The sequence below is a fragment of the Buteo buteo genome, chromosome 7 (genome assembly GCF_964188355.1).
Source record: "Buteo buteo chromosome 7, bButBut1.hap1.1, whole genome shotgun sequence".
Taxonomy (NCBI): domain Eukaryota; kingdom Metazoa; phylum Chordata; class Aves; order Accipitriformes; family Accipitridae; genus Buteo; species Buteo buteo.
Window position 1 is genome coordinate 15,649,862 of NC_134177.1, and position 24,061 is coordinate 15,673,922.

The 24,061-nt window shown below is 38.5% G+C and overlaps 1 protein-coding gene across 1 annotated transcript; it reads right to left on the bottom strand.

Annotated features, from left to right (window-relative positions):
- Positions 1–1,665: 1,665 nt before the first annotated feature.
- Positions 1,666–22,438, bottom strand: CPB1 (carboxypeptidase B1). Its single transcript, XM_075033156.1, is given in 14 exon segments — positions 1,666–1,853; positions 3,075–3,154; positions 11,373–11,377; positions 11,412–11,514; positions 11,516–11,597; positions 12,333–12,410; positions 12,505–12,618; positions 14,872–14,977; positions 16,329–16,377; positions 16,379–16,428; positions 17,898–17,997; positions 20,427–20,551; positions 22,186–22,261; positions 22,368–22,438. Coding segments are annotated over 14 exon segments (1,227 nt in total).
- Positions 22,439–24,061: the final 1,623 nt, after the last annotated feature.

The window sequence follows — 24,061 nt, forward strand, 5'->3', positions numbered from 1 at the left end:
ACAATTCACCTTGCAGTTGGTGTAGGGTCTGTGATATCTTCCCAAATAATACAGTTATAGTCAGGATAGTCCCTGGGTGGTTGTTAATACTTAGTTAAAATTAGCCAAAATATTTTATGTTCTGAGTTATTTATTTTCCTGCCCTTTGTGACATGTTTGGCTCTGGCTGGTATGTTCTGCTTGCATCCTGTGCTATTTTTAATAATGTTGACTATCCTTCCCCCCACTTCTGTTGCAAAACAGAATGACATGTCTTTTTTCTGGTATGTGCTACTTTCACACATGGGTTCAGTTTCACCAGTGATCAAAACCAGATGGATCAGTTGTGTGTGAGGACTAGTTTAATTTGAGTGCTGCTGGGCTAATTGGAGTGGGCTAGTGGATGTGTTCCTTTCTTTTTCTTATACATGCAAATGAAAGTGTCATTTTAAATTGGACATTGTCTTTCTGTTTCCCTCCACAGAAAGAGGCAAAAAAGGAGAACACATAGTTTTTGGCAGGTCTGAATTTGATGATTTTCTTGGGAGAACCATTTTCTCTGTAAGATGCATTTCATGCTGGTTTGAGTGCATCAGCTAGGGACCCGCCAGAAACGGTGCTAATTCCAGGAGCATCAACGGACAGCAGAAGTCTTTGTTCAGAGCTTCCAGCAATGGCAGGGAGATCAGCCAGGTTCTGTGTTGACATAAGGTTTTTCCCCATCTTTCTGCAGAGTGTGTCCCATATTAGCCAAGCTCTAAACAGCATTAATAAATGCCAAACACATTTTCTGCAGCTGCGTGACGAAGCTGCCCGGAATGGCTATTTATCACTCTCACTCACTCTGACCCAATCAGACCCACATTACCTGTACAGAAAATTGATTGGGGGGGAGGGATAATTCTTTACAGCTTCTCATGAAAGAAACAGTTAATCATTTATCACCAGACTCAGTCTTTATGGCTGTTTATGAGTCTTCTGCTCATGACAGTAGGAACATGTGGGGCCCCAGGGAGTACCAGGACTCTGAGAATATTCTGAGAGAGGCTACTGTAGTGAGTGTAAGCGCCCTAAATGCAGGGTAGTTTAGAGCATGATTTGTATCAAGTCTTGGTCTTTAAAACTAATAGTAATTATAAGCTTCAGCACCGAGTTCAGATCGGACTAGCAGTGACCTCAGATCCAAACTAGTTTTCAGTGATGGAGCAATCCAGGGTGGGTTTTGAGAAAATTCACAAGAGCATATCACAGCTAATAAAATTTTAAAAGTACGTGATGTGAACTTTTCCTTGCTACTGTTGACATTAAGGCAATGAATGGTTGGATGAAAGTGCATTTGTATGAATCATCTAGCTGTTTTCATTCTGCTTAGGATTTAGGCTGTGTAAGTTCTAATGTTCTGCCTGTCTGCTGTATGTAAAGATAATTTTAATCATTAAAGCAACTTCTACCTTAAGTTGGTTAAGCTTCTTGTGCTCTTTCTTTTTAGACCCCCCCGACTATATCATTTGCCTTAATAAAAGATACAATTTCTATTGACAAACTTGTAGTTCTATTGACCTACAATGGGCTAAGGATATGACTAAGAACATTAAGTAAAGAGAAATAAAAACCTATTGTTAGGGAAGAATAAAAAGGACGACATCTTTGAATAAAGCCTTCTTTAATAGTTTTTAGAAGTCCATTCTAATACAAGTGCTCAAGGACATAATTGGCAATATATTTAACAGCAAGTAAAGTCTCTTCACAGGTTGGCTTTATCTGAGTTTCAGGGAGAATAAAACCATATCTACCAGTGTCTCAGAGCTCAAAAGTGAAAGAGTACTTGATGCCTTGATCGTAAGCCCAGTCGTCAGAGCCCCCTGCAGCAGGATCTGTTGATTAAGAAATAAAATAAAGCTTAACTGGAAAAGTGTGGCTACGCATTGAAATGTGATATACTTTGGAGTCGAGTCACGTAGCCAGAAATGCAGAAAGGACAGATAAAAAGGAATATTCAGTGAATTGATTGATTTCTCCTGCTCGTGGAAAAGTTTCTGTGATTTTAGGCTGTGAGCTTCGTTCCAGCTGACGCATGCAAGCAAATGTAAACAAGCTAAACTGCTGCCTCCTCATCAATATTGTGGGGAGACCATGGGAGGAGTGTCTAAGGAGAAGAATGGCATGCTTGCATGGGGTCATTTAGAAAGATTTGGTATTGGAAACAAACACCCTCTCACTGGGTAGCTTTTTGAGGTTCATACAGATCTGAAAGAACTGCAGATCTGGGATATCAGCTCCATCTTTTTCTTCTGCACAAATGGTACCCTCCCTTTCCAGTACTTTGGTAGAATGAAGGCAGTCTCTTTTGCTAAGGAAGGAGCCTCCAGAATTGCTAAGCATCACCAAAGCATTTTTAAAGGAAAAATCTCCATAAATATTCTAAAAATTGGGACAAAGTGGTTTTTAAAGTTTTTTTTTTTAAATTATTTAAGGAAAGAGAAACAGGGAAAAGATATTAGTTTCCATATTTAAGTAAATTAAGAGATCTTAAATATAGGAGATATTAAAGTTCTAAAAATCTAGATGTGGCAACCTCAGCTCAGCTTTTGACACTGCCAAGGTCATATCCTGACAGCTGAGTTCCCAAGAAGGGTAGAAGAATGGAACTGTAATTAGTACATTTCTTAGACTGTAATGCAAAGTAAAAGAAATAATTATCTGTGTTACTAGAGTGGTTGAAGCCATTCTTTAGGATTCACATCATCTTTTCACTTTGACTTGAAGATACTGGAAATGCAGAAAATCTCAGGTCGAGATTTTTATGTTTAAATCTAAGCTGTGTATGATTTAGGAATTCATGTGCATAGCATGAATTCCTAAACAATTTACCACATCACTTTACCTTCCAGGGTGTCACACACTCCCTGGGATCCTTAAGGAATATATCATCCCGTATTTTAGAAATGACAGTTTCCATATATACCTCTGAGAATATGCATGTGAAGAAAGAAAGGGCCTACTTAGGAAGAGGAACAAGAATCACTAGAAAACCGCATTTGATAGTCTTAGTAGCAATTAATATAGATGGCTAGTATATTTAGGCCAGTACTTACAGATTGTTCTAGCTCCTGGGTCATATGTGTATTTGGTATTATACAAACTGGCCAGCTGTTTGGATGCAGCATGAGCAATTCTGTAGGAAAAGTGATAAATGCAGATTTTCAGAAGCTTTCTGAGTGAATCTAGGCAAATACATTGTTGAATAAACTGAAAAGCCATGCTTGAGAAGTTTTTGTTTGAAAACTGTTGTTCACCTCTCAGAATGACTAGATGTCAGTAGCTGACAAGGCACAGCTTGTCCTGTTGTGAAAAGAGCTTATCAGTAAAGAATTCCAAGCTTTAATGGAGTATAGCCCAGTCTGCGTATTGCTCTACTGATGTACAGTCCATTGTATAGTCCAGTATAGTTTGGATAGGTAAGTGGACAACAGGTAACAGGATTTTCTATACTTAGAAGAAACTTGTACAAGAATAAAACTAAATAAGGAATCTTATTTAGCGATAAGAGAATCTTGGAGAACAGTAATAACTTGGTACAGTAAATTGTGAACGTACAGTAGTCTTTCTTTTCCTTGTATTCATGCAGCTATAAATTCAGAGTAGAGTCAGCTTAGTCAGTGGAGTTGAACACTGATACAAGTGGAAGCAGATTAAGGTCTTATAAATATTAACAGCCAGAAAAGGCATAAATTACCCTGGAACCGTATGTAGTCTCATTAATTTCAATTCATTTCCTGTGCACAGAGGGACTCGTTCAACTCCCACTGATTTCAGTGAGGGTTGGATCAGGCCCATCAATAGTACTATGAAGCTTTGTATGTTTGCATTAAGGAAAATTACAGACTTTTCTTTGGAACGTGGCTTTTCCAGTTCTTCATTATACAGCATGTTGGTAATAAAACATGAAAACTATTACTAACAGATGAAAAATATGAATGATTTTTGAAAGCAGATGTTCCGTATAAGAGTAAGCAATGGGTTGCCATATCTTTCTTTACAACTTGCAGCTGAATGGCTTATTATTCCAGGAATTTCCTCAAGCCCCTTCTTTCTCTGTAGGTTATACTCTGGCTTACTTCCCAGTGGAAGATATATTGTAAAATACTCTCTGTTCATCCTTATGCTTCAAGTGTTCCTGTGAATTACTCAAAAAGGCGTATTGGACAATGTGTTTAGAAAATCTTAGTTAATTGAGGGAGTTTTCTCAGCTTCTACAAAATGGCATCAAAATACATTTGCATTAGCACTGGCAGCCTAATTTTTTGCAGAATTGCAAGTGCTTCTTCATTCCCAAATGTTGGATTTTGAACGTTCTAGAATTATGGGAGTTCGCTGTAGGAATTTGGTCATTTAGCACATTAAGAATACTCAAACAAGATAGACCAAGGAGTATTTGAAGCTTGTGCTTCCATCTATAACATTGGCTGTACCTGAATGTGGGATTTGGTTTCTGGTCTCTCTACTGTCCAAACACAAGCAATTGTAGGAAGAATGTTATTGCCTTGCATTTCACAGTCTTGGTACAGAGCGATTAGGGTAGCTGAGTGCTCTCCAAAGTAAGGGGTTTTTTTGGTTGGTTGGGTTTTTTTAATCCCTTAGCAAGCTGATTTTTTCTAAAATCCATAATAATTTTTAACACACGTTCAGGGAATTGTGGAGGTTGGAGACTACTATCTGCTAGTGATACCAGGTCTTCTTCAGTCATCTTTTGTTTACAATATATGCATTTAATCAGCAGCTGAGATGATTGAGTCAAATCTTCTCTCAATAGTGAATGAATTTTAAAATCTAATCTGATTCTTCCTCTTTTCAGATATGTGTGAAGTGGAAATTAAATTTAGAAAGACAGTCTGATACTATGTATGGACTTGTTGGTAACTAGTATTTGCTCTCTCTTTAGTAAATTGCATACTAGGGACAGCAGAACAGCAGAGCTGCTCTTTGGGAAGAATAGGGCATTCCTTTCACTCAGCTGACAAATGATACCTTTAAATCATACCACAACATATATGAGAAAAAGTATGTCAGGAGATTTTTTTTTACCTGAGGGATTTTGTATTATTGGCCAGGAAGCTGTAAAAAGAGAGATTTGTAGAAAGAGCAGTTGAGATTTCCAGCTGTTAAGAGCCTGGAATCCAAATAAACAACTTTCTCAAGCTGTCCAGGTTGGAGATTGAGGTGGTATTTTAAATGACCCTCTCTAAGTGAAAAACATGACTGAGCATTTATGACTTCATCATGAAATGAAACTTTATCAGAAGTTTTGATATCTGATTTTTTTCCTTTAAGTGATTCTCTACCATTTGCTTTCCTAATAGCTTTATAGTCCAAAATCTGAAGGTAAAAAAAAATAAAAAATAACCTTATAGGAACTAAAGTCACCTCTTACTTATAATAATATAATGTAAAACAGCAGGAATAATACAAATTAAGTAAATACTTGTGAGTATAAATACAAAATATGAGGAAAATTTTTTCTTTTTATTTTTTTTAAATAGCACAATAATTCAAAACCATCCATAAAAAGGAAATAACGTGGAGATTTTTGCAGAGGTATATAAATAATGCCCAACATTTTCCAAACGGGCAAGTGATATTTAGCTTTTGAAAAGTGGTTTGGATTTTCAAGCTTGCATGTTATCTGGAATACAGCTGCAAGGAGAAACATTGGTATCTTTTTGACGTTTGAGGATACTCTTTGCTGTTGAGTGATTTTCTAGGTCTCTTTGCACAACTGGCTTAACTGAATTGTTGTGGTTTGTTTGGCGTTTGTTTGTTTTACTGTTAAGAATCCCACTCTTGCAAGGAAAATATTGCTGAGAGTTACAGTAGCAGAGAAACAACTGGAGCCCTGAAGTCCTAGAAGTAACTCCAAGTTAATACCTTATAACTGGGAGCAGAAATGGCTTTTCAGTTTCTGAGTTGCAGCTGAACTCACAGAGCTGGTCATTTCAACAGAAGGTAGTACTCCCTGCACTCATCACCCATCTGTGTTTACACAGCAATTACTAATATTTTGCTTGATCTAGTGTACAGAGTGCATGGGCCAGTGAGACAGCAGACTTGTGTTCTCAGTTGCCATTATCTTACATAATTCGCAACCTTTAAAGCTATTAGCTTTTAATGAAAGATACGTTACTGGCCTCTCTTTCTCACCTCATTTGGAGTTTTGACCGAACAAGATAAATTATCAGGCTAAGCACCTTCTGCGTATTAATAGGTAATTTTGGGGGAAGCATCTCCCTCATTTTACTCCTGTATCATCAGGCTAGATTTGCCAGCAAATTGCGGCTGTTTAGAAACACTTCAGGGACGTTGATTATGCCGCTGCTGCATGTGGACAACTCCCTTTGCCCTCATAGTCTGACAGTGATCTGGAGAAGCCTTTTCACTGACTGACTGGACCTCTTGCTCTCTTCTCTCACTGGACTGCAAACTGATTTGCCAGAGGCTTAAAGCTGTATTTTCGCTTCATCTCGGTCTCATGTGCTACTTAAGTGACTCTCAACTTCCTTTGTAATGAAAGTCTGAAAATGTGTATTTGCAAAGTCAGCTTTAGCCAAGTGAAGCTAAACTTCTGAGGCTTCTTGTTTTGCCAATAAAAACAGACTCCCCTCAAAAGAGTCCAAGACTGATGTGTAATTTAGCTCACTATTCTGTTGTTGCTCATAGTTGAACATGTCCCCCAAGAGTCCGGGGAATCCAGCCAAGTGGAGGACTTTAGTATGATGATGCTTTTTAATTTGCAAGCCTGTTTCTCTGTGGCAGTTTCACGGAGTGTTTAAGAAATTGATCCCTGGTTAGAGGGTTTCCAGAGTAACCAAGTTAAGGTGAATGTGCCCGACACCTTTTGGAGACTCTTGTCTTTCAGCCAGATTCACACATGAGCTTCATCTGGAAGATGCTGCTACTAAAAACATCCTTTTCACAATTGTAAGATTGCCAGTATAGAGCAGTTCTGTTGTGGGACATCTGTTGTGGCAAACTTGCTGGAGGAGCTGTGAAGCCAATTCCAAATATTGCTTTTCTGCCCACTTTCCTGTTTGTTGTGCTTCCCAGTTGACTTTAGCAATATTTACTTGTAACAAGTAGTACAATCCCAGGACTTTGCAACAGCATGGATACAACAACAGCATACGTTGCAACTCCTCATCGGTATGTCCAAGTCTCTTAGATGTTCAAATGTAGTCTCTTTTGCTGTTCAAAAATTCTTACCCACAAGGCTTTCTATATCTTAAACACATTCAGGAATAAAGTCAGGAGTGAAAAGACTTTGCTCCCAGGGATCAAGTTAAATAATCAGACTGATATTCACAAAGTCATGCAATATATTTGAAATTCACCCTTCTTGCAGGCTGTACAGACTCTGGGCATATCTCCACTTTCTACTATATCCTATTTTAAGCACTCAAAAGGAAATGAAATGCTTGACCATCCCAATATGGAAGGTCAACTTCAGTGAGCTGAAACAATAACCAATGTGGCCAGTATGCATTCAAGTAATACAAACTGAAATCCCATATCTAGAAAATCATCTTGGATTGTAAATTAATATAATATTCTGCAGCATGCCAAACGGTAATAATATACATACATTAATCTGACAATGAGTATGAGCTGGCTGCAGACATGTATTTGGCACTGAGTTTGTTGTTTAACTGAGAGAAGGAATTGAACCTGGAAAGGAAGGAGGGGTGCAATGCACATTCCTCTGCTCTATCAAATCATTCATATACAAACAAGAACTGATAAAGCTAGATTTGTCTGCTGAAAATGAGAAAGCATAGGGTGACCTAATAGGAAGCTAAGGCCAAAATATGAACAGATTAAACAATATGGGCTGCACTGTTTATGAAAAGTGTGATTAAATACAGAGGTTTTTATTGCAAGAGGACAAAGTGTGAGTAGTAAAATGAAGATGAGAAGAATTTTTTGGGGGTATGGAGAGATACTGGTCTTGCCAAGCACCTTTTTTAATTGTGAAAAGTTAATGCTTCTGTTCTCTGTAGGAGATGGATTCACGTGTGTATTCTGTGTGCAGGGTAACACTCCAGGGTATAGTCAAGAATGAGTCAAGAGGATTATGAAGCAGGCAAAATGTGATTCACCAGAAGGAGTACACATTTCTTTCAGGGTGTCAGCACAAGAATATTGCGTAACTTCTGAGAAATTCTTGATCCAGATTTTCCTGTCTTGGGTGTTTTTATTTTTGTTGTTCAAGTATTGTTTGGATAACAGTGAAAATTTTGTGCAACACCCCAGGAGGAGGAGGGAAAACAAAACAACAACCCTGAATAAAGGGAGAAGAGTTTGGGGAAAATTCTTGTGAGCTGTGGGGTTGAGATCCTCAGAGATCCTCTTGCATCTAAGGACAAGAGTGGGAAGTTGTGGGAAGGAAGGGACATACGTGACTTTCATCATATTTTACACCCCAGGGCTGGGGGTGGTTGAGGGATACTTCTAATCCCTGACTTAAAGTTACAATAACTTTGAGGTTGTTCTGATTTGCTATAGCAATGCAGTGAGCAAAAAGGATGTCTGGGATTCTCAGAGTGCCCTGTTCTACCTGAGAAACCAAAGCCAGAACAGTTTTATGCCTTCTGGTGATTTCTTGAGGCTGTGAACAGAAAAAGTCTTTTGAGCCCCAAGGACACGCTGTTCAGTATGCTTGCAGGAAAGGAAGGTACAAGCATTCTCTTTATCTTTCTCTTCTGCAGACTTAGTGTCTTCAATCTCAAATTACTCAATTTTTATGCCCTTCTGTATCTCAGACACTGGAATGCAGCATAAGCCCCATGGTATTATGCTACCTTTAAATACAATGGAACAAAATATTGTTAATGATAAGCAGTCGTGAGGTTTTGTTTAAGCACATGTCCAGTTGCTCGCTGAAAGAGATAAGAAATTGCAACTATATTCCCTTTAATTTATTGGATCTGTCAGAGTAAAAATAACATCTAAGATAAGATAATGGCACTATAAATTTTGCTTCTTCATTTGCAAAATGATTTATGATCCTCTTATTTGCCCAAACAATTTCTATTAAAAGTTGAGATTCTCATTCTTCAGCATTTCTCTAAATTCTAAATCTAGACAGAACTTTTAGACATGAAACACAATTGGCATAAAAATAATACGCCTTTCTGTAGGGGTCTCATTTCAAGCAAGTACAATTGTTGATTGAAATTCTTAAATTTTCTTTAGTCACAGCTTAAATGAATGTGTTTTAGTTATTTGAAGTAACCTGAAAAGCTGCACTTTCAAACCTGACCCAGAGCCTGTTGAAGTCAGTCTTTCTATTTAATTCACTGACATTGGCGTGAATTAGGCCCTTTCTGTTTAATTATCTCAACTACAGGCAATGTTGATTGGGTGATACTCTGATCTCATTCTCCAAAAGAAGGATTTTTGGCAAGAAGTCTTTCCTTGTTAAAATCAGATACTGCACAAGATGAACACCTCTGGGATCCTGCTGTCTTTTTGTTGGGATCACCAATAGAGGAAATATTTTCCCTTAATTAAGATGTTAAAAACACTCATAAGGTCACCTTGTCATGGTGGTCAGATTTGTGATTGCTTTGTAGTGGAAAATAATGGAACTCCCCCTGGGATCAATGTGCCTGATTTAAAATATAGGATAAAGTGATGTTGGAAAGACTAACTTACAAAGTGAAATCAAATGGCTGAAGAGACATATATAGCCTGCATTCCTGAGCTATTTATTTTTTATGCTGAATGGTAATAGCAGAATTGTCCTCTATGGCAGGAAAGGAGAGTTTTTATTGGTAAAAATTGTAGAACCTTAGTATGGGTGATTCATTAAATTTTACTGTGTATTAGAATAGAACATTGCTAATATAAAATTTTAATTTAATAAAAGAATTTGAAAACCTATAAAAGCACATAGGTTTTTATTGTTAAGGATTGTTTTAATAATGAGCTGTCAATGTAAACTTTTTCTATTTAATACTGTGAGAAACATGCTGTACTTTTAGTTACGTTTCATCACATTTGCTCTTGATTCAAAAAAATTGGGCAGAATGTCATGCAAATTTTTAACACATGGGAACTTTGTGTTCTTGACAACAAAGCAGCTTCAAGGGTTTTGTGTTGTTTTATTACTTTAGACTGAACTGCAATGTGTGAAATGTGAAGCTTTTGTAAAAACTGAAGACCAGAAATTACTGCAGTTCCCTGGAATAATTACAACTAAAAATTTCTGGAATATAAATTAAGAAAACAAAATCTTCATCTTAATTTCGTCGTCTCTTTTAAGCTGTAAAAAATGCAACAGGAAACCGCTGTTGGCCCCAGTTTGTATTTGTGCTTCAGAATGATGACATCTATTTGGGAGCACTCATAAATCTTTCAAACCTGCCCAGCAGAGCAACACACAGTGTTGTTGCCTTGGACTTTTGGCAGAATCCAGGAAAGAGGGGGAATCAAGATATGTTTGTTTTGTTTTGCTGTGTTGTTTTCCCTGCCAACAGCTTCTAATTGCTAATATGCCAGAGAACTGAAGTAATTTTATTATTCATGATTGTTGATTTTTGGCCTTATAAGATGTTTACAACTTTTATACACATTTAATAGTTTTAACCCCCTCTGTGTTTTTTAAGGATAGGAAAAAAAAAAAAAAAATCCAGACTGTTGTTATCTCACTTAAGTGGCATTAGGGTGTGGCCTTTCTCTAGGATGAATAAAAGAGGTCTTGTCCATTAAAACACCACATTCATCCTCTCCTCTTCCAAATGAAAGGTGTGTTTGAATCCAGGCCTGTTTAGAAAGGCCTCGGAACTGAAACTTTTTACCTGTTTTGTATCTAATTGTTTTTAATTATACTTTTGACAAAAATTGCCTCATTGTCCTGCACCTGTATCAATAGGAGTTTCAGCATTTTACTTCAGGGAGAACTAAGGTTCAGTACGGAGTGGTAGACAGAGATCCTTGTCTGCTGTTGATGATACCAGTTCAGTCATTTCATAGTGACTACAATCCATCAAGCTGTTAGCTTGACATACAGGGCATAATGTTTCTGTGTAATGTATTTAAGCTACATGCACAGCAACCTCTTGAGTCAGGAAGAAGCAGTGCTGCACAGCGTAGTGGATTTCTGTACAGCATGACTGGAAGACAAACCTGACCTTGTGGCAAATTCATGGTGTATGCAGAAATTAAATAAAGCTCTTAAGTTTATCTTGTGCTTGAACTATCTTGAAGCCATCATGGTTTCCCTTGTTCTTGCTATGAAAGACTAAGTATTTTCAAAAACTGGCAGTACAGATTCTTTCCAGATGTTAAAGAAACTGCTTGAAGTTAAATGGACCCAAGTAGCAAGTGATGATTTTTACTTATTCTTTTCATTATGTCAAAAAGACAAAGAGACTTACCAGTTTCTGCTAATTTGATGGTAATTTGTAAGGAAACAGTAGCAGCTGGGAATAGGAGTGAATCGTCAAGTATGCCTTGACTGTAGAAAGATGTTCATGAACCAGCCAAAGTCTTGGTCTCCTTTCCAGACTCAGGTGCAGAGCCACAGTAAGTGGAATCACAGGGATTTTTTGAGGCCCCAAGAGCTGGGAAGAAAGGTGAATTCAGTGAGTATTTAATGAAAAAAGCTGGTTGTTAGGAGAGTCATGTTACACCACTTTTGTACATAAGCCTTGGAAATCCTACTGACAACATGTCATATCAGAGGAGAGAATATTTTATTACATAGTTAAGACACTGGGCAACATGACATAGCATTAAATAAATATGCCGTGTGTGCATAGTTGGAAGAACATGAGTATTACTGTAAAGCTCTATATTATGTAAGTGATTTGGGATATTGATTTGCTTCAGTACTTAACAGTCCTCTCCTTGCATATCTCCCCCATTTCTAGGACACTTCCAGGAAACAGCCAAGTGGAAACCCCTCAAAAGAGACCTCTCTCCACCGACCGAAACCAACCAGAAGAAAACTCTTTTGGTTTCTATTCTGAACCCATAGAAGTGTGTGCGTGTGTGTATGTATATGTATATGTGTGTGTATACATGTGTGTAAGTGTATATATGTGTATATAGATGCATGTGTGTCTGTGTGTATATGTTTATAGAAGTAGCCATAGTGGTGACGCTAGTAACCAAATCTGGTTTTTGCCCCAAACTGCTCCAGAAATTGAACACAAGCTACTCCACAATGCTATACTGGTGGTCTTCACTCAAGCTTGAGCTGGTCCAACCATCAGGTAGGGAAAATCCATAATTAAGCATCTTGGCTATTGCACCTCTGTATGATCACTTGCAGCTATTGTTAGGAGACGGTTACCTGCACCAGCCAGCATTAAAATTCCTGTTGGGATCTGTACCAGTGCAATGGCTGATGGTTTCTTTCTCCACGTGTGATCCTGAAATAGAATGGTGAAGCATAGATCAAAACTAAGAGAAAGTTCTAACAGTCGGCTTTTCCAGCAATACTCTTCTTGAGAAAGAAGAATGTACTTATATTTGTCTAAGTGTAAACGTAACCATCAATATTAACAACAGGCAAAACATTGAAGTCCTAGCTATTAAGAAGTATGGTCATGACAGTATCTTCTCCATAGGTCTCAACAGCTTAGTTGGAGAAGAGTAGAAAAAGCTGATGGTGCCTTCATAGATCTGTATCCCCTGTGGGTATTTAAAGGCCTAGGTCTGGGTCAGGAATTAATGAATGTGGTGGGCAAAGTCATCCAGGTCACTCCACCACATGAGATGGCAGCTCTGTGATATTACATATACTTAGAGGCTTTACACTGACTCAAACCACACTGCTGTTAGAAAGCCATCTCATTCTCGTAGATAAATTATATGGTAAAGCAGTGTTGATCTTGAATAGGATAATAAGTCACTGGAAAGAGATTTCCATCTACTAGCTTCTTGTTTACAGGCAGAGCAAAGTTGCTGTCTATGTATTCTCCCTACATCCTGTCACATTAAAGGATTGGGTTTAATTTATGTGAGAAGGAAGAATTATTATTCCCATTTTTTTATATCTTTTGTGCAGACAAGTTTCATCAATAACCAAAATTTTAGAGAATATTTCCAAAGAACATCCTTACACATTTGCAGTCATAAAGCTGTGGATGCACATGTTCATAGGGAGGCAGATTTTTCCCTGCACTTTTCCAGACACATACATTGAATAACAGACATAAGAACTCCTGCCATAAACCTGTATATCCTGACTGTTCATGGCCTGGCACTTTGTATGCTTGTTCACAGATTTATATCAGTGTTGAGGGAGCATGCAATGATCATGGAAATTTGCTCTAAGAAGTATGTCACACCCATGTTTCCTTTACTTTGCAGAGACATAAAGGACAACACAGGGAGCAATGCAATAGAGAAGGGCATCTTTTGTCCTGTAACTAGCAGGTAGGAAGGATGGATGTAGAATCTAGAAAAGAAGTTTCAGATCACTAAAGCTTACTTTTTCCTGTTTTGTTTTTTTTTTATGCTTGGGTTTTTTTGGAAATACATATAACAATCCACCTTGCTCATGTTTTTCTCTAGTTTTTTTTTTTACTTTTATGTCTAGAAGTAATCCCAAGTGAACCGCTGATGACGCTCAGAGGACTGCGCTTTTAAAGCACTTCTGCCTATCCACACTTGGATCCACGGAGCAGAGCCACTGCTGGTGTCAGGTATACCCATGAATTAAGTGACCAGACAGTGAAAATGACAGCTGTAGTGACGTGAATTGCTAAGAGAAAAATGGTAGCACATACTGTCTACAGCCTTATTAGGAGATAATGAAATCACATTCCCATTGACTCTACTGAGATGTCACATTCAATTTCCACTGTTCCCTACACAAAACCGCATGGCTGTCTGATAAGACTGAGATTATACTTGCCACCAGTGCCTCTGCCAGTGGCTCACTCACATACTTTGACCTTCCTTTACCTGGGTTTTAAACCCCAGCTGCTGCTCCTGGGTTTGTTTTTTCTTAATCTTCAGGCAGGAATTCTTACAAAATTTGAGATTCCATCAGTGAGTTGTTCTGCTAAGTTGATTGATGTCCCCCTGCTGAGGGGGAATATACCTCTTCTCTGTAGAGAAGATTGTGCAGCATTTGATAACTCCCACCTGCTTTATAGTGGTGGTAAGGAGAAGGAAAAGACAAAGGAGATAATAAAATTGTTTAATTCAAGGCCTAAAGTATCCCAGCCTGAAGTGAAGCTAATTTCAGTTGTGCAGCTCTTTCCTGAATATGGTTTCATGTTTTAGAAACCATTCTGTACAACTTGAAGTGGCAGCTCAAAGGGATGCATATGCATTTCCCTCTTCCTGAGTGGAGTTTAGGGAGCTTCATCTATAGTCTTCCTCCCTCCTCTCCTGGGTACATTTCCTCTGCACTGTGTGCTTTGCTGAGGGTAGGTCTCCACTCTCTCTGTTGCCTTACTGACTAAAGCTGGTTGCAGGGAACACAGCACCTGACGCTGTAGGAAGATGGCTGTTCTGATGTCTATTCAGATGCCTTCTGATGCACTGTTCCCTACTCCTTACTAGACCTGTTTGCTTATCTCTCACCTTTCTCTGACTACAGGTACAAAAAGGAATTTATAGACTGTGTAAGTAACCCTCATAGTTGTCAGTACCTCTTACACATTCCTTTAAGTAGTCTTAAGCTGCTGAAAGATTACAGGTCCAACCATTAAGATCTGGTCTAAGTAGTTACACCCTAACCATCTGAGGTGAGAGATGTGTGGACAGGTATTTAGAGGTAAAAAGGCAATCTGCAGTGGCCTCAGCTTTTGCTGCTCACTTGAGATTTTCTTAAACGTAGTTGTATTTTGTAAAATATTTTTTCATCATTAAGCTTACTGACTTCTTTCACAAACCACTGGCAGAAAGCAGGGGAGATCCACTCTCCTGCATGGAAACCACAATCCATAAAGATGGCCTTCTTATTTGGACCACGTTTTCCCTTCTAGGAAAAAAAACAACAAAAAACCCAGGTCTTGAACAAAATAATTTGTATGCAGAACAAGTCAGTCAGCTTGCTGACCTAAAAAGTCAAACTTTATACAAATATAACATTCCTTGATTAAATGGAAATCTGTGGAGTGCTCTCAGCTGTAACTGACCGTGATATTCAAGATAAAACAATAGACTTTTAATAATTTCATTTTTATTAATGTAGATAAGCTTCTCCCCACCAATTATTTGATTATTCTGCACTGTTGATTTATTTCCTGCAATGTCTCTAAGAGTTGATCTTGTTTGCTTGAATGATATATTATTGTAAATGCTTATGCAATTTTGGGCAAGTAATCTTTATCCTTTCATATTTATTTAAGTCAACATATCTTACTTATTCATAAGAGTTATGCCAAAAAATTTGTCATGGTTTAACCTCAGCCGGCAACTAAGCACTACACAGCTGATCGCTTACTCCTCCCCTCCCCAGCAGGATGGGGGGAAGAGACTAGGAAGGAAAAAAATGAGAAAACTCATGGGTTGAGATAAGAACAGTTTAATAATTGAAATAATAATTATAATAATCATAATAAATTGTAATGAAAAGGAAAATAACAAAGAGAGAGAAATAAACCCCTAGAAAGACAAGTGATGCAAATGAAAACAATTGCCCAGCCAGTGCCCGAGCAGCAGCCCCCTGGCCCACCTTCCCCCTAGTTTATTGCTGAACATGACGTTGTATGCTCTGGACCACCCCTTGGGTCAGTTGGGGTCAGCTGTCCCGGCTGTGTCCCCTCCCAACTCCTTGTGCCCCCCCAGCCTGCTCGCTGGTGGGGTGGGGGGAGACGCAGAAAAGGCCTTGGCTCTGTGTGAGCACTGCTCAGCAGTAACGAAAACATCCCTGTGTTATCAACGGTGTTTTCAGCACAAATCCGAAACATAGCCCCACACTAGCTACTGTGAAGAAAAGTAACTCTATCCCAGCCAAAACCAGCACAAAATTATATATGATGAAGACACAAACAAATTTTTTGCCTATTGTTAGAGAGACTGACATTTATAGATCCTTTTAGACTAAATGGGTTTACAAACAACAGATGGAGAGAACATAAAGGTAGATGATCATTCAAATAGCTCTCAGGAGTGTGGTTGAATTTATATGTCTGAACTTCTAATAATTCATTATGTCTCTTTTAAAAAAAAGTCTTAAAAGTTGAAAAAATCATAGTAGTAGTGAAAAAAAAGTATTAGATTTTCTGCAAAATGTATATAACTATCTTAGCATCATTGGTGTTTCAATAGACATCATAATCTTGTGGAGGTTAATAGAGAAAAAGTCTGGCACAAAGAAATCAAAGCACTTTGAGAAGGTACATTGGCCATCCTTCATATGTTTCCCCTATTACACTGCAAGACGAGGTTTGGGTTCTGAGCAGCAATATCAGCAGTCCAAGCAGCTATCTGTTCATAAGGAAGTTAAATTTACTGATGTCTCTCCTCAGGTCCAGACTAATTAATTCACAGACTTCAAGCCAGAATGGTCCTCCTGAGCATCTAACTTGACCTAATATTTAATACCATTTGTAGATTTCCAAGAATTAATTCCTACTTGTACTAGAGCTATATGTCTGAATTAAGATTTTCTAGTATGAATTTATCTAAACCTGTCATTGGAGTATGGCTGGTGGATTACCAAACCCTTTGAATGCTGACCCTATATAGTTATAGCCTTTTCACCCCTTAAACTCTCTTAACAAAAGAAAACCATTGTTCTTGTTAAGCTAAGTAGATTGAATGCCTTAAATCTTGTACATGTTGTAATGTTTTTCAGTTCCATGTCTCTTTTATTCATCATCATTCTTGAATTACTGACAGAAGTACTGGACAGGGATTTGTAGGAACAGTGCAGCAATGCCAGATAGAAAAGAAAGGATATATCTCCTTCATTCTTTTTATTATTTAAGGGAAGTAATAACAGCCTTTATTATCTTAATATTGGAGCAGATTCCCTTTGTTACAGGTGCCTTCAGAAGCTCACAAAAAAGCATTTCATGTGCAAAGAGCTATCTATGAACTAAGAAAAAAGTCAGGAAACAGCAGACAGATCTAGACAAACTGGCAAAGAAATACTAGAAATAATGGTTGCCATTATGGATATTGGTGTTTTTTTCATGCCAATAACCTTTGCAGAGTCAGAGGAGCTTTTGTTCTTATTTTTAAACAGACTTGTAAAAGGAGACTTTTTTTTTTTCCTAGGAGAGTTCACGTGGAAGAAAATCGATTAGTTCTGTATGTGTTCTATAGATACCACCTGGAGAGGAAACACAAATTTTCTTGTTTGAAAATGTAACAGGTGCTTAGTGGGCAATGATTGGCATAAAAATGAAAGATTTTTGCAAGGAAAGATGTGAAAGGGAGATTGTCATACTTTTAAGAACTGTGATGCAATGGATGATAAGGAGCCACTGCAAAGGTGTGAAGAGTGACACGGTCAGGATTACATGTCAGGAAAAATGAGCATGGCTGTGAAAAAAGGAGGGAGGACGGGAGAGCTTACGGTGGAAGATGAAGAGCTAGAATTGGGGCAGGGAATGGAATCAAGTTCTTTAGCAGAGGACATGGGAGGAGGAGTGAAAAGGAAAGAGCAAATGAGTAGTGAAGCATGTCAACCTGGTCATTGGATTTCTGCCAAAGTTTCTTTGCAGCACTGGGAGCAGAAGTAGAGGAGATAGCTGTAGGGCGATGGGTTATACAGATTAACTCTGTAATGAGCAATAAAGGAGAAGAGGAAGGAGAGTTTGGAGGAGTTATCATATTAATGGATGGAACAGAAGAGGAAAAGGGAAGAAGGCTGGAAGCATATCAGAAGTCATTTTGACCACAGAGGCTAAGGTACCGAGCTGATAAAGTGGTAAACTTTTAGACTTTACCATTTCCCAGCTGTTGTACTTTTCATAGCTGTGTCTGGTGGTACGAGCTTTGCTGTCAAACTGGGCGTCCAGTGCAGCCTGCAGGTTGTCAATCAGAACTCTGCAATAAGGCACCATGAAAAGTGTGAAGAGAAACATACAACTTGCTAGCAGGAAAGTAAGCACCAAGTAGATATTTCAGGGTCTTCCTGGAATTAAGGCTGCATGGATTGTGAAGTGAAATTGGGGGGCTGATTTATGCATTTGAAAATAAGGTATATTAGGTTCAAGTTTCAACCTACTTCTGCCTCAGCCTTGCCACCAGAATGATCAGGGAGCAATAGGTTCCTCCTGATTAGCACCTGCTTACTTACTCCCATACTAACAAACTTCCAGGGTGCCAACAGTTTGGTTTAGGAAGAATAGCAATGCTGAGACAGAGTGTGTGTAGAAAATGAGCTCTGGGCTAACCTCATGTTGCCAGGTTGCCTCTGCCTCAATAGGAAAAGGTCCCTCTCTTGAACTTGGGGCACTGCAGGAGGGTTAGACTGCAGCAATGTAACACCCCCATGCAGCAACCCAGAGATTTTTGCGTAATGAAATTCTCTGCCAAACCAAGCTTCCAAAGTTTAAGTGTGGTTTGGCAGCTCTATTGCAGGTGGCACTATCCATCCTACAAGCTACTTCACTGCAAGTGAGGTGGGTTATTAAAGTGGAACACACAAGGGTAAGAAAACCCCAGCATCCTGTCTGGATTGGTTGGATCTCTCCTGTTCATCTTTCCCTGGGGCTGACACAAAGGCACAGCTCATCATCGAGTATACTCTTGAGGACCTTTTGCTTGTACTTCAACCTTGGCTATCAAAAAATGAAGTCCTCTTGTTTTTCCAGTGCTTGTCTTAACATTCTTACAGATCTTACTCATCCAGGATATGTCCTTGATCATTTGTGATTTGGATAGAAGAGCAGGAGGCCAGTTTGTGAGGCACCACCAGCCTTCAGAACAAACAGTGCAAATGACTACATTGACATGATGTCATGGCACCGCAGCTGCACTTCAAAAGAATTGTAACAGCTTGGGTTGTCACAAGGACGCTCCACTCAAGTTTGTCAGGGACGCCTTCCAGACATTATGGCCTTTGTTGCAATCAAAAGATTTGTGCGTGGACCTGAGGGAGTTTATGAATATTATAGGAAAAACTAACACATGTAGAGTAACTCCTCCTTTGCCAAAGAGGAAATTCCACTGAAATTGGATTCCTGTGCTGTATGTGGGTTGTGGCATTATTGAAAATTATTTCTTCTAGAGTGTTTTTAGATTCTGTTCCCCCAGCGGCATCCAAATCAGACATGGTTAACGTGAAGCCAGTTTGTTTAGGGATGGATTATCCTTGGATTTAGAAGATCATAAAAGTTATGTTTCAAGAGAACTGTGTGGTGACCAACAAAGGAGTTTGGTCTAGTGGCAACCTCAATGGGGCTGAGAGACAAAAACTCTCCACTCAGCCAAAAGAAGTTGTAAGAATTTGATCAAGTAATACTGACTTTCAGTGTCCGAGTACATGATGTTGACAGAATATCCCTTACACATTGAAGAAGCTTGATCATCAAGCTGGGCTGAGCCAATGCTGAGGTGGAGCTAAAGGAGAAATGAAGACAGAGAACACCACTCCACTCCAGCCCAAAGTCAACTTCTCATCCTCGGTTAATGCTTGCATAGTGACTGGAAGATATGAAGTATAAGCAGTTGCCTGTTCTTGCTCTTTTCTTCTTACTCTCCCATTAGTGCTACTCACTACAATGCTTCCTTTCTCAGGGATGTGTAATATGACAGTGTGGCCTATTCCCACCACTTATGCTGCAGTTGTATTTGGGCATGGAAACTCCGGGCTTTTTTACTTCTGGGTAATATACTTACGAAATATTTAGGACAATTAAGAGCTCTCTCTCTGGAGAAATCCTTACCATTGTTCTGCTGTGTGACTTGAGTAAGCCCAAGGCCGCCCTGGCAATCTGTTCTCCCCACTTCCTTGGCCCTTCAACTGGCAACTGTCGTCTTTTTGTCACCAGGTGGGTTTTTTTGCCCCTGTAGCTGTTCTACAGCTTAGAGAACTCAGTGGGGAGCCCTTCATGGTGGCCCTTGGGGCTCACCATTTTCTGGCTTCAGTTCCCTGATACTATCAAGCAAACACATCTGGTGTACTTTCTGGCTCTTTCTAGACCTTTGCTGCTGTTTTGTCTTTAGTGGGAAATCTTTCTGGTCCCCTCCATACCCCAGCCTTGTGTACTGCAGTGAGCTTTTACCTTGGGGAAATTCCTGGCAGTAAGTCTTTGCTTCCTGTCTCTTACGTCTATCAACATTTCACCTCACCCCATTAACGCAGAGCAGCTACACTCTATTTGAACTGCCATAGGAAAGCTGAACCCAGGCATCCACAGGAGGGATGAAGTTTGTGACAGGAAGATCAGTTGATCAATATGAAAAGATCAAACAGATGTTCAGCATTATTTAATCTTCTATTCACAATACAGTATTGAGAACAAACTTACCTATACGCTGCTCCACTTTCTTTCAAAAGATCTTCAACCTCAAAACACTTGTCAGCTTCCACTCAGAAATCAGCCTGCATTTTTGGCCTTACCAGTGTGACAGAGTGTGGCTGCCAAAAGTCAACCTGAAAGAAGGCCAAATGAATACATAAACAAATAAATACATACATATGGCTGTGATTTTTAGGTGGGTGTATGTGTGATGTTGATTGTGATTAATGTACCAAATTTCATTCCTGTCCTATTACACTGACCCAGTCTTGCTTGCCAGAAGTATCAACCTAAATTTTAACTGGAAATTGATTAAGAAGGTTTTACTAGGCCCTGCAATTTATATGGCAGAATTCTGGGGATGGCAGTGACAGTTTCACAAATGCCAAGTATTCTACAGCATGTGAGTGCATACAGACTTGTGAATATTATAACTATCTTTACAACTTCTTTCATTCTTTGTACAGATTTCATTGGAGGTTTTTGCCTATAAGCATTAGACAGAAATGGACTCCTGACTTAGTAGCAGAAGGACGCTACATGAATACTTTACATAAATCAGCTGGGAAAGACTGTTGTCTGTATGAGTGCTTTTAAAACTCCGTTCATTAATGTTGGTATGAGGAATCTCAGCCTTTTCAGCATGGATAAACGACAGTGCTATTACTATTTCACCTATTTTTTCTGAAGTCAGCTTCCAGACCTCTGGATTTAGCACCCTATTAAAGGCCAATGAAAGCAAAGCTTCTTTACCAACCTAATGCCTTTTCAGCCTTTCATCTTGTGAATGTAAAGGAAATTGGGTCTGATGGGTGTATTAATGAACTATGTGTCTTCAAGTGAGATGACTATTCCAGGATATACTACTACATCAGTCCTGACTGATTGCTTTGTATAACAATGGTAGTTCAGGGATCTTTGCTTTGCTTAAAAGAAAAAGAAAATTATCAATCCCTTTATACTACACAATTAAAAGCAAGCATGGTATATTAATTTTCTTAATATTGGCAGCACCATTCTAATAGTATATTCTTCTACAGGACACTGTTCCAGCACACTATACTAGTCTGTTGATGATGGTTCTCCACATCTGTACTTCGTTAAAAATACCATCCTTTCATCCTACAGATAATGGTGTCTTTTTCACCAACAGCTATTTTACAACATCAAAGCTGAAGAGAAATATTGAAAACACATTTGCTGTCTTTATTGTTTTTCCTCATGTCATTGTGTCATCATATATCTACATCAAGGTCAGTAAGAAACATGCAGCTTGGTTGGAGAGAAAGGAAGCTTTAAAGGAAAGTCAGAGAAGAAAATATGACATGAGAGACTAGAGGCCAAAGAAAAGTTCAATTTGTTGGGAGTATGGATTTTTAGATTATTTACATGAGCAAAATGTTTTGCCTATAATGGTAAAAGTTCTGGTAGTTGGAATTTCCATGTTTTATCTAATACATTCTTGAAAGCACCCCACAGTGAATACAGCATTTCAGATTAACTTATTCTATTAATAAATTCTGGCACTTCGATATTCAAACTGCGTTAACCAGACTTTCTAGGAAGGTCTTGGAATGTATTTGCATAGCTCTAACTTTATCACCTTGTCCTGTTCCTTCTGAAGAAACACTCCAGCTGACTTGAATGGAATCAAGATTAGGTCTTTAATTCAGTAGCATGATTTTTCTTTTTTAAGATATATGTTAGTTGAACAAAAGGAGAAATTTTCCTTTCAAATGCAATATAGCCCCTTCCCCAAGTTCTTTACCTGCATGTTGCTGGCAAGGGAATTGATGATTTCCACCTGCTCATCATTCTGCAGAATCACATGAAACACCTTCTGCCTGAAAGGGGAGAAGAAGATTGGATTTGAAACAGGTAAGTCAATTGAAAGGCTTTTGCTCATGCAGAAGAAATTGTGCAAATATAAAACTTGATGTCTGTTCTTACCCATCAAAAGCAAGATTCTGTTGGTGAGCAGAAACAGCTGAGAAACCTATGAGAACCAAGAGCACCCACATTTTTTTTAAAGAAAAACCCCAAGTTTTCAGTTCTTCTATGTTGCTTTCATAACCTGTTTTGTCCTGCTTTTTATCAATTATACACCAGAACAACCCACTGATTAACTGACAGATTATTCCCTTGGTCTTGTTTTATTTGCATACTATTTAAAATGTGTGTTTTACTCCACACCTGTGAAGACAGCTGAAAGTCTCAAGGGGGGGGGGCTGGCTAGGGAATCTTGCTACTTGAACTGGATAAACTCTTGATATGAGAAAGTGAATGTAATTTACTTTGTTCTGTTGTATTTGAATTTTGATTTTTTTTTTTTTTTTTTTTTGCAATCATTTGGTTGCTGGAGTACAAACTTTATAATACTTTATTGTTACTTTATGTAATGGTAGATGTCTATCAGATCTTGTTGCAGTGTGACTGGTCTTAATCACACAGCATTGCTTCTCTTCCTGAATAATACGGGGGTGACTCTGACAAAGGAAGAGGAACCAGAGTTGGGATGTACCAATTATCTTGTTTTTCCCCAACAGAGAAGTACTGAATTTGTTCTTTGCTTAGTAACTTCACTGAAACTTATAAGTCAGGTGTCTGCAGAACTGAGAGTGTAGAAATTTCTAGTCACAGCAGAGTTGTACATATACTGCACGTAATACATTCATTGATTCTTGCATGTTCTCTAATTTAACCATGTAAGGATCAGAGGTAAATATCTTTTAAGTCAAGCACTACTGTGGGCATTACATGTAGGGCAAGAACATCAAATGAAATGTAGTCATACAAAAGTATTTTTAGCTTTACCTTTTGTGTTGTGCCTAAACTATCTGAGAAACAATAGTGTGTTTGCATCACTGCACTTGCATCTGTTTAGTTTTCATTAACGAGTACTTGGCATTAAATGTAACGTTAATTGTGTGTTGATGCTGTGTCCTGAGGTGACTGATGTTTTCGACAGGGAGCCTCTAAATGAATCAGTGTATATAAAGAATGCAATTTATGAGCTCAGTTCTGTTTTCTGTTGTGCATTAGTGACCAGACTAATTAAAGGGGTTCAGACACAGATAATCTTGAAGATGCTCTTTGATGCCATGTCTCCTATTTTGCAGCAATCTACATATATGCATATCATATTAATCTCAGGTTAAAAGACATAGTCACAGTTGCAAAGTGCAGAAATTTGAATTGTCAATGACCATGTTAAGAATGAATGTGGTATCAGACTCTGCACCTGACTTTTTATGAGGTTCTCTGGAATCAATTCAGTAAAGCTGCAGTAGCCTTATGTAAAGAATACCTAGAAATATATTTTTAAAATCAATATACCAAAAATGCAGCTGTTTATGCTTAACAGTATGACCCATGATGAATATGTTCCTAAAAGGAGACTCCAAAACTGCACTGAGCCTATTTATCCAAAACTGTCTTTGCCATATCATAGGGTTTGAACTTACTTTACAATTAATGACCTAATTTGTAGCACTGGAGGCTCTTGCCCAGAAATAATCTTACTTAGAGTCAAGTCTCCTAAGAAGGATGACAGCAGGAGTTATTCTGACAGAGTGCCAAAACAATACTGCAAAGTCTTCAGAAGTTTTGATTTTATGATGATAGCATCTATGGTATCAGATAAA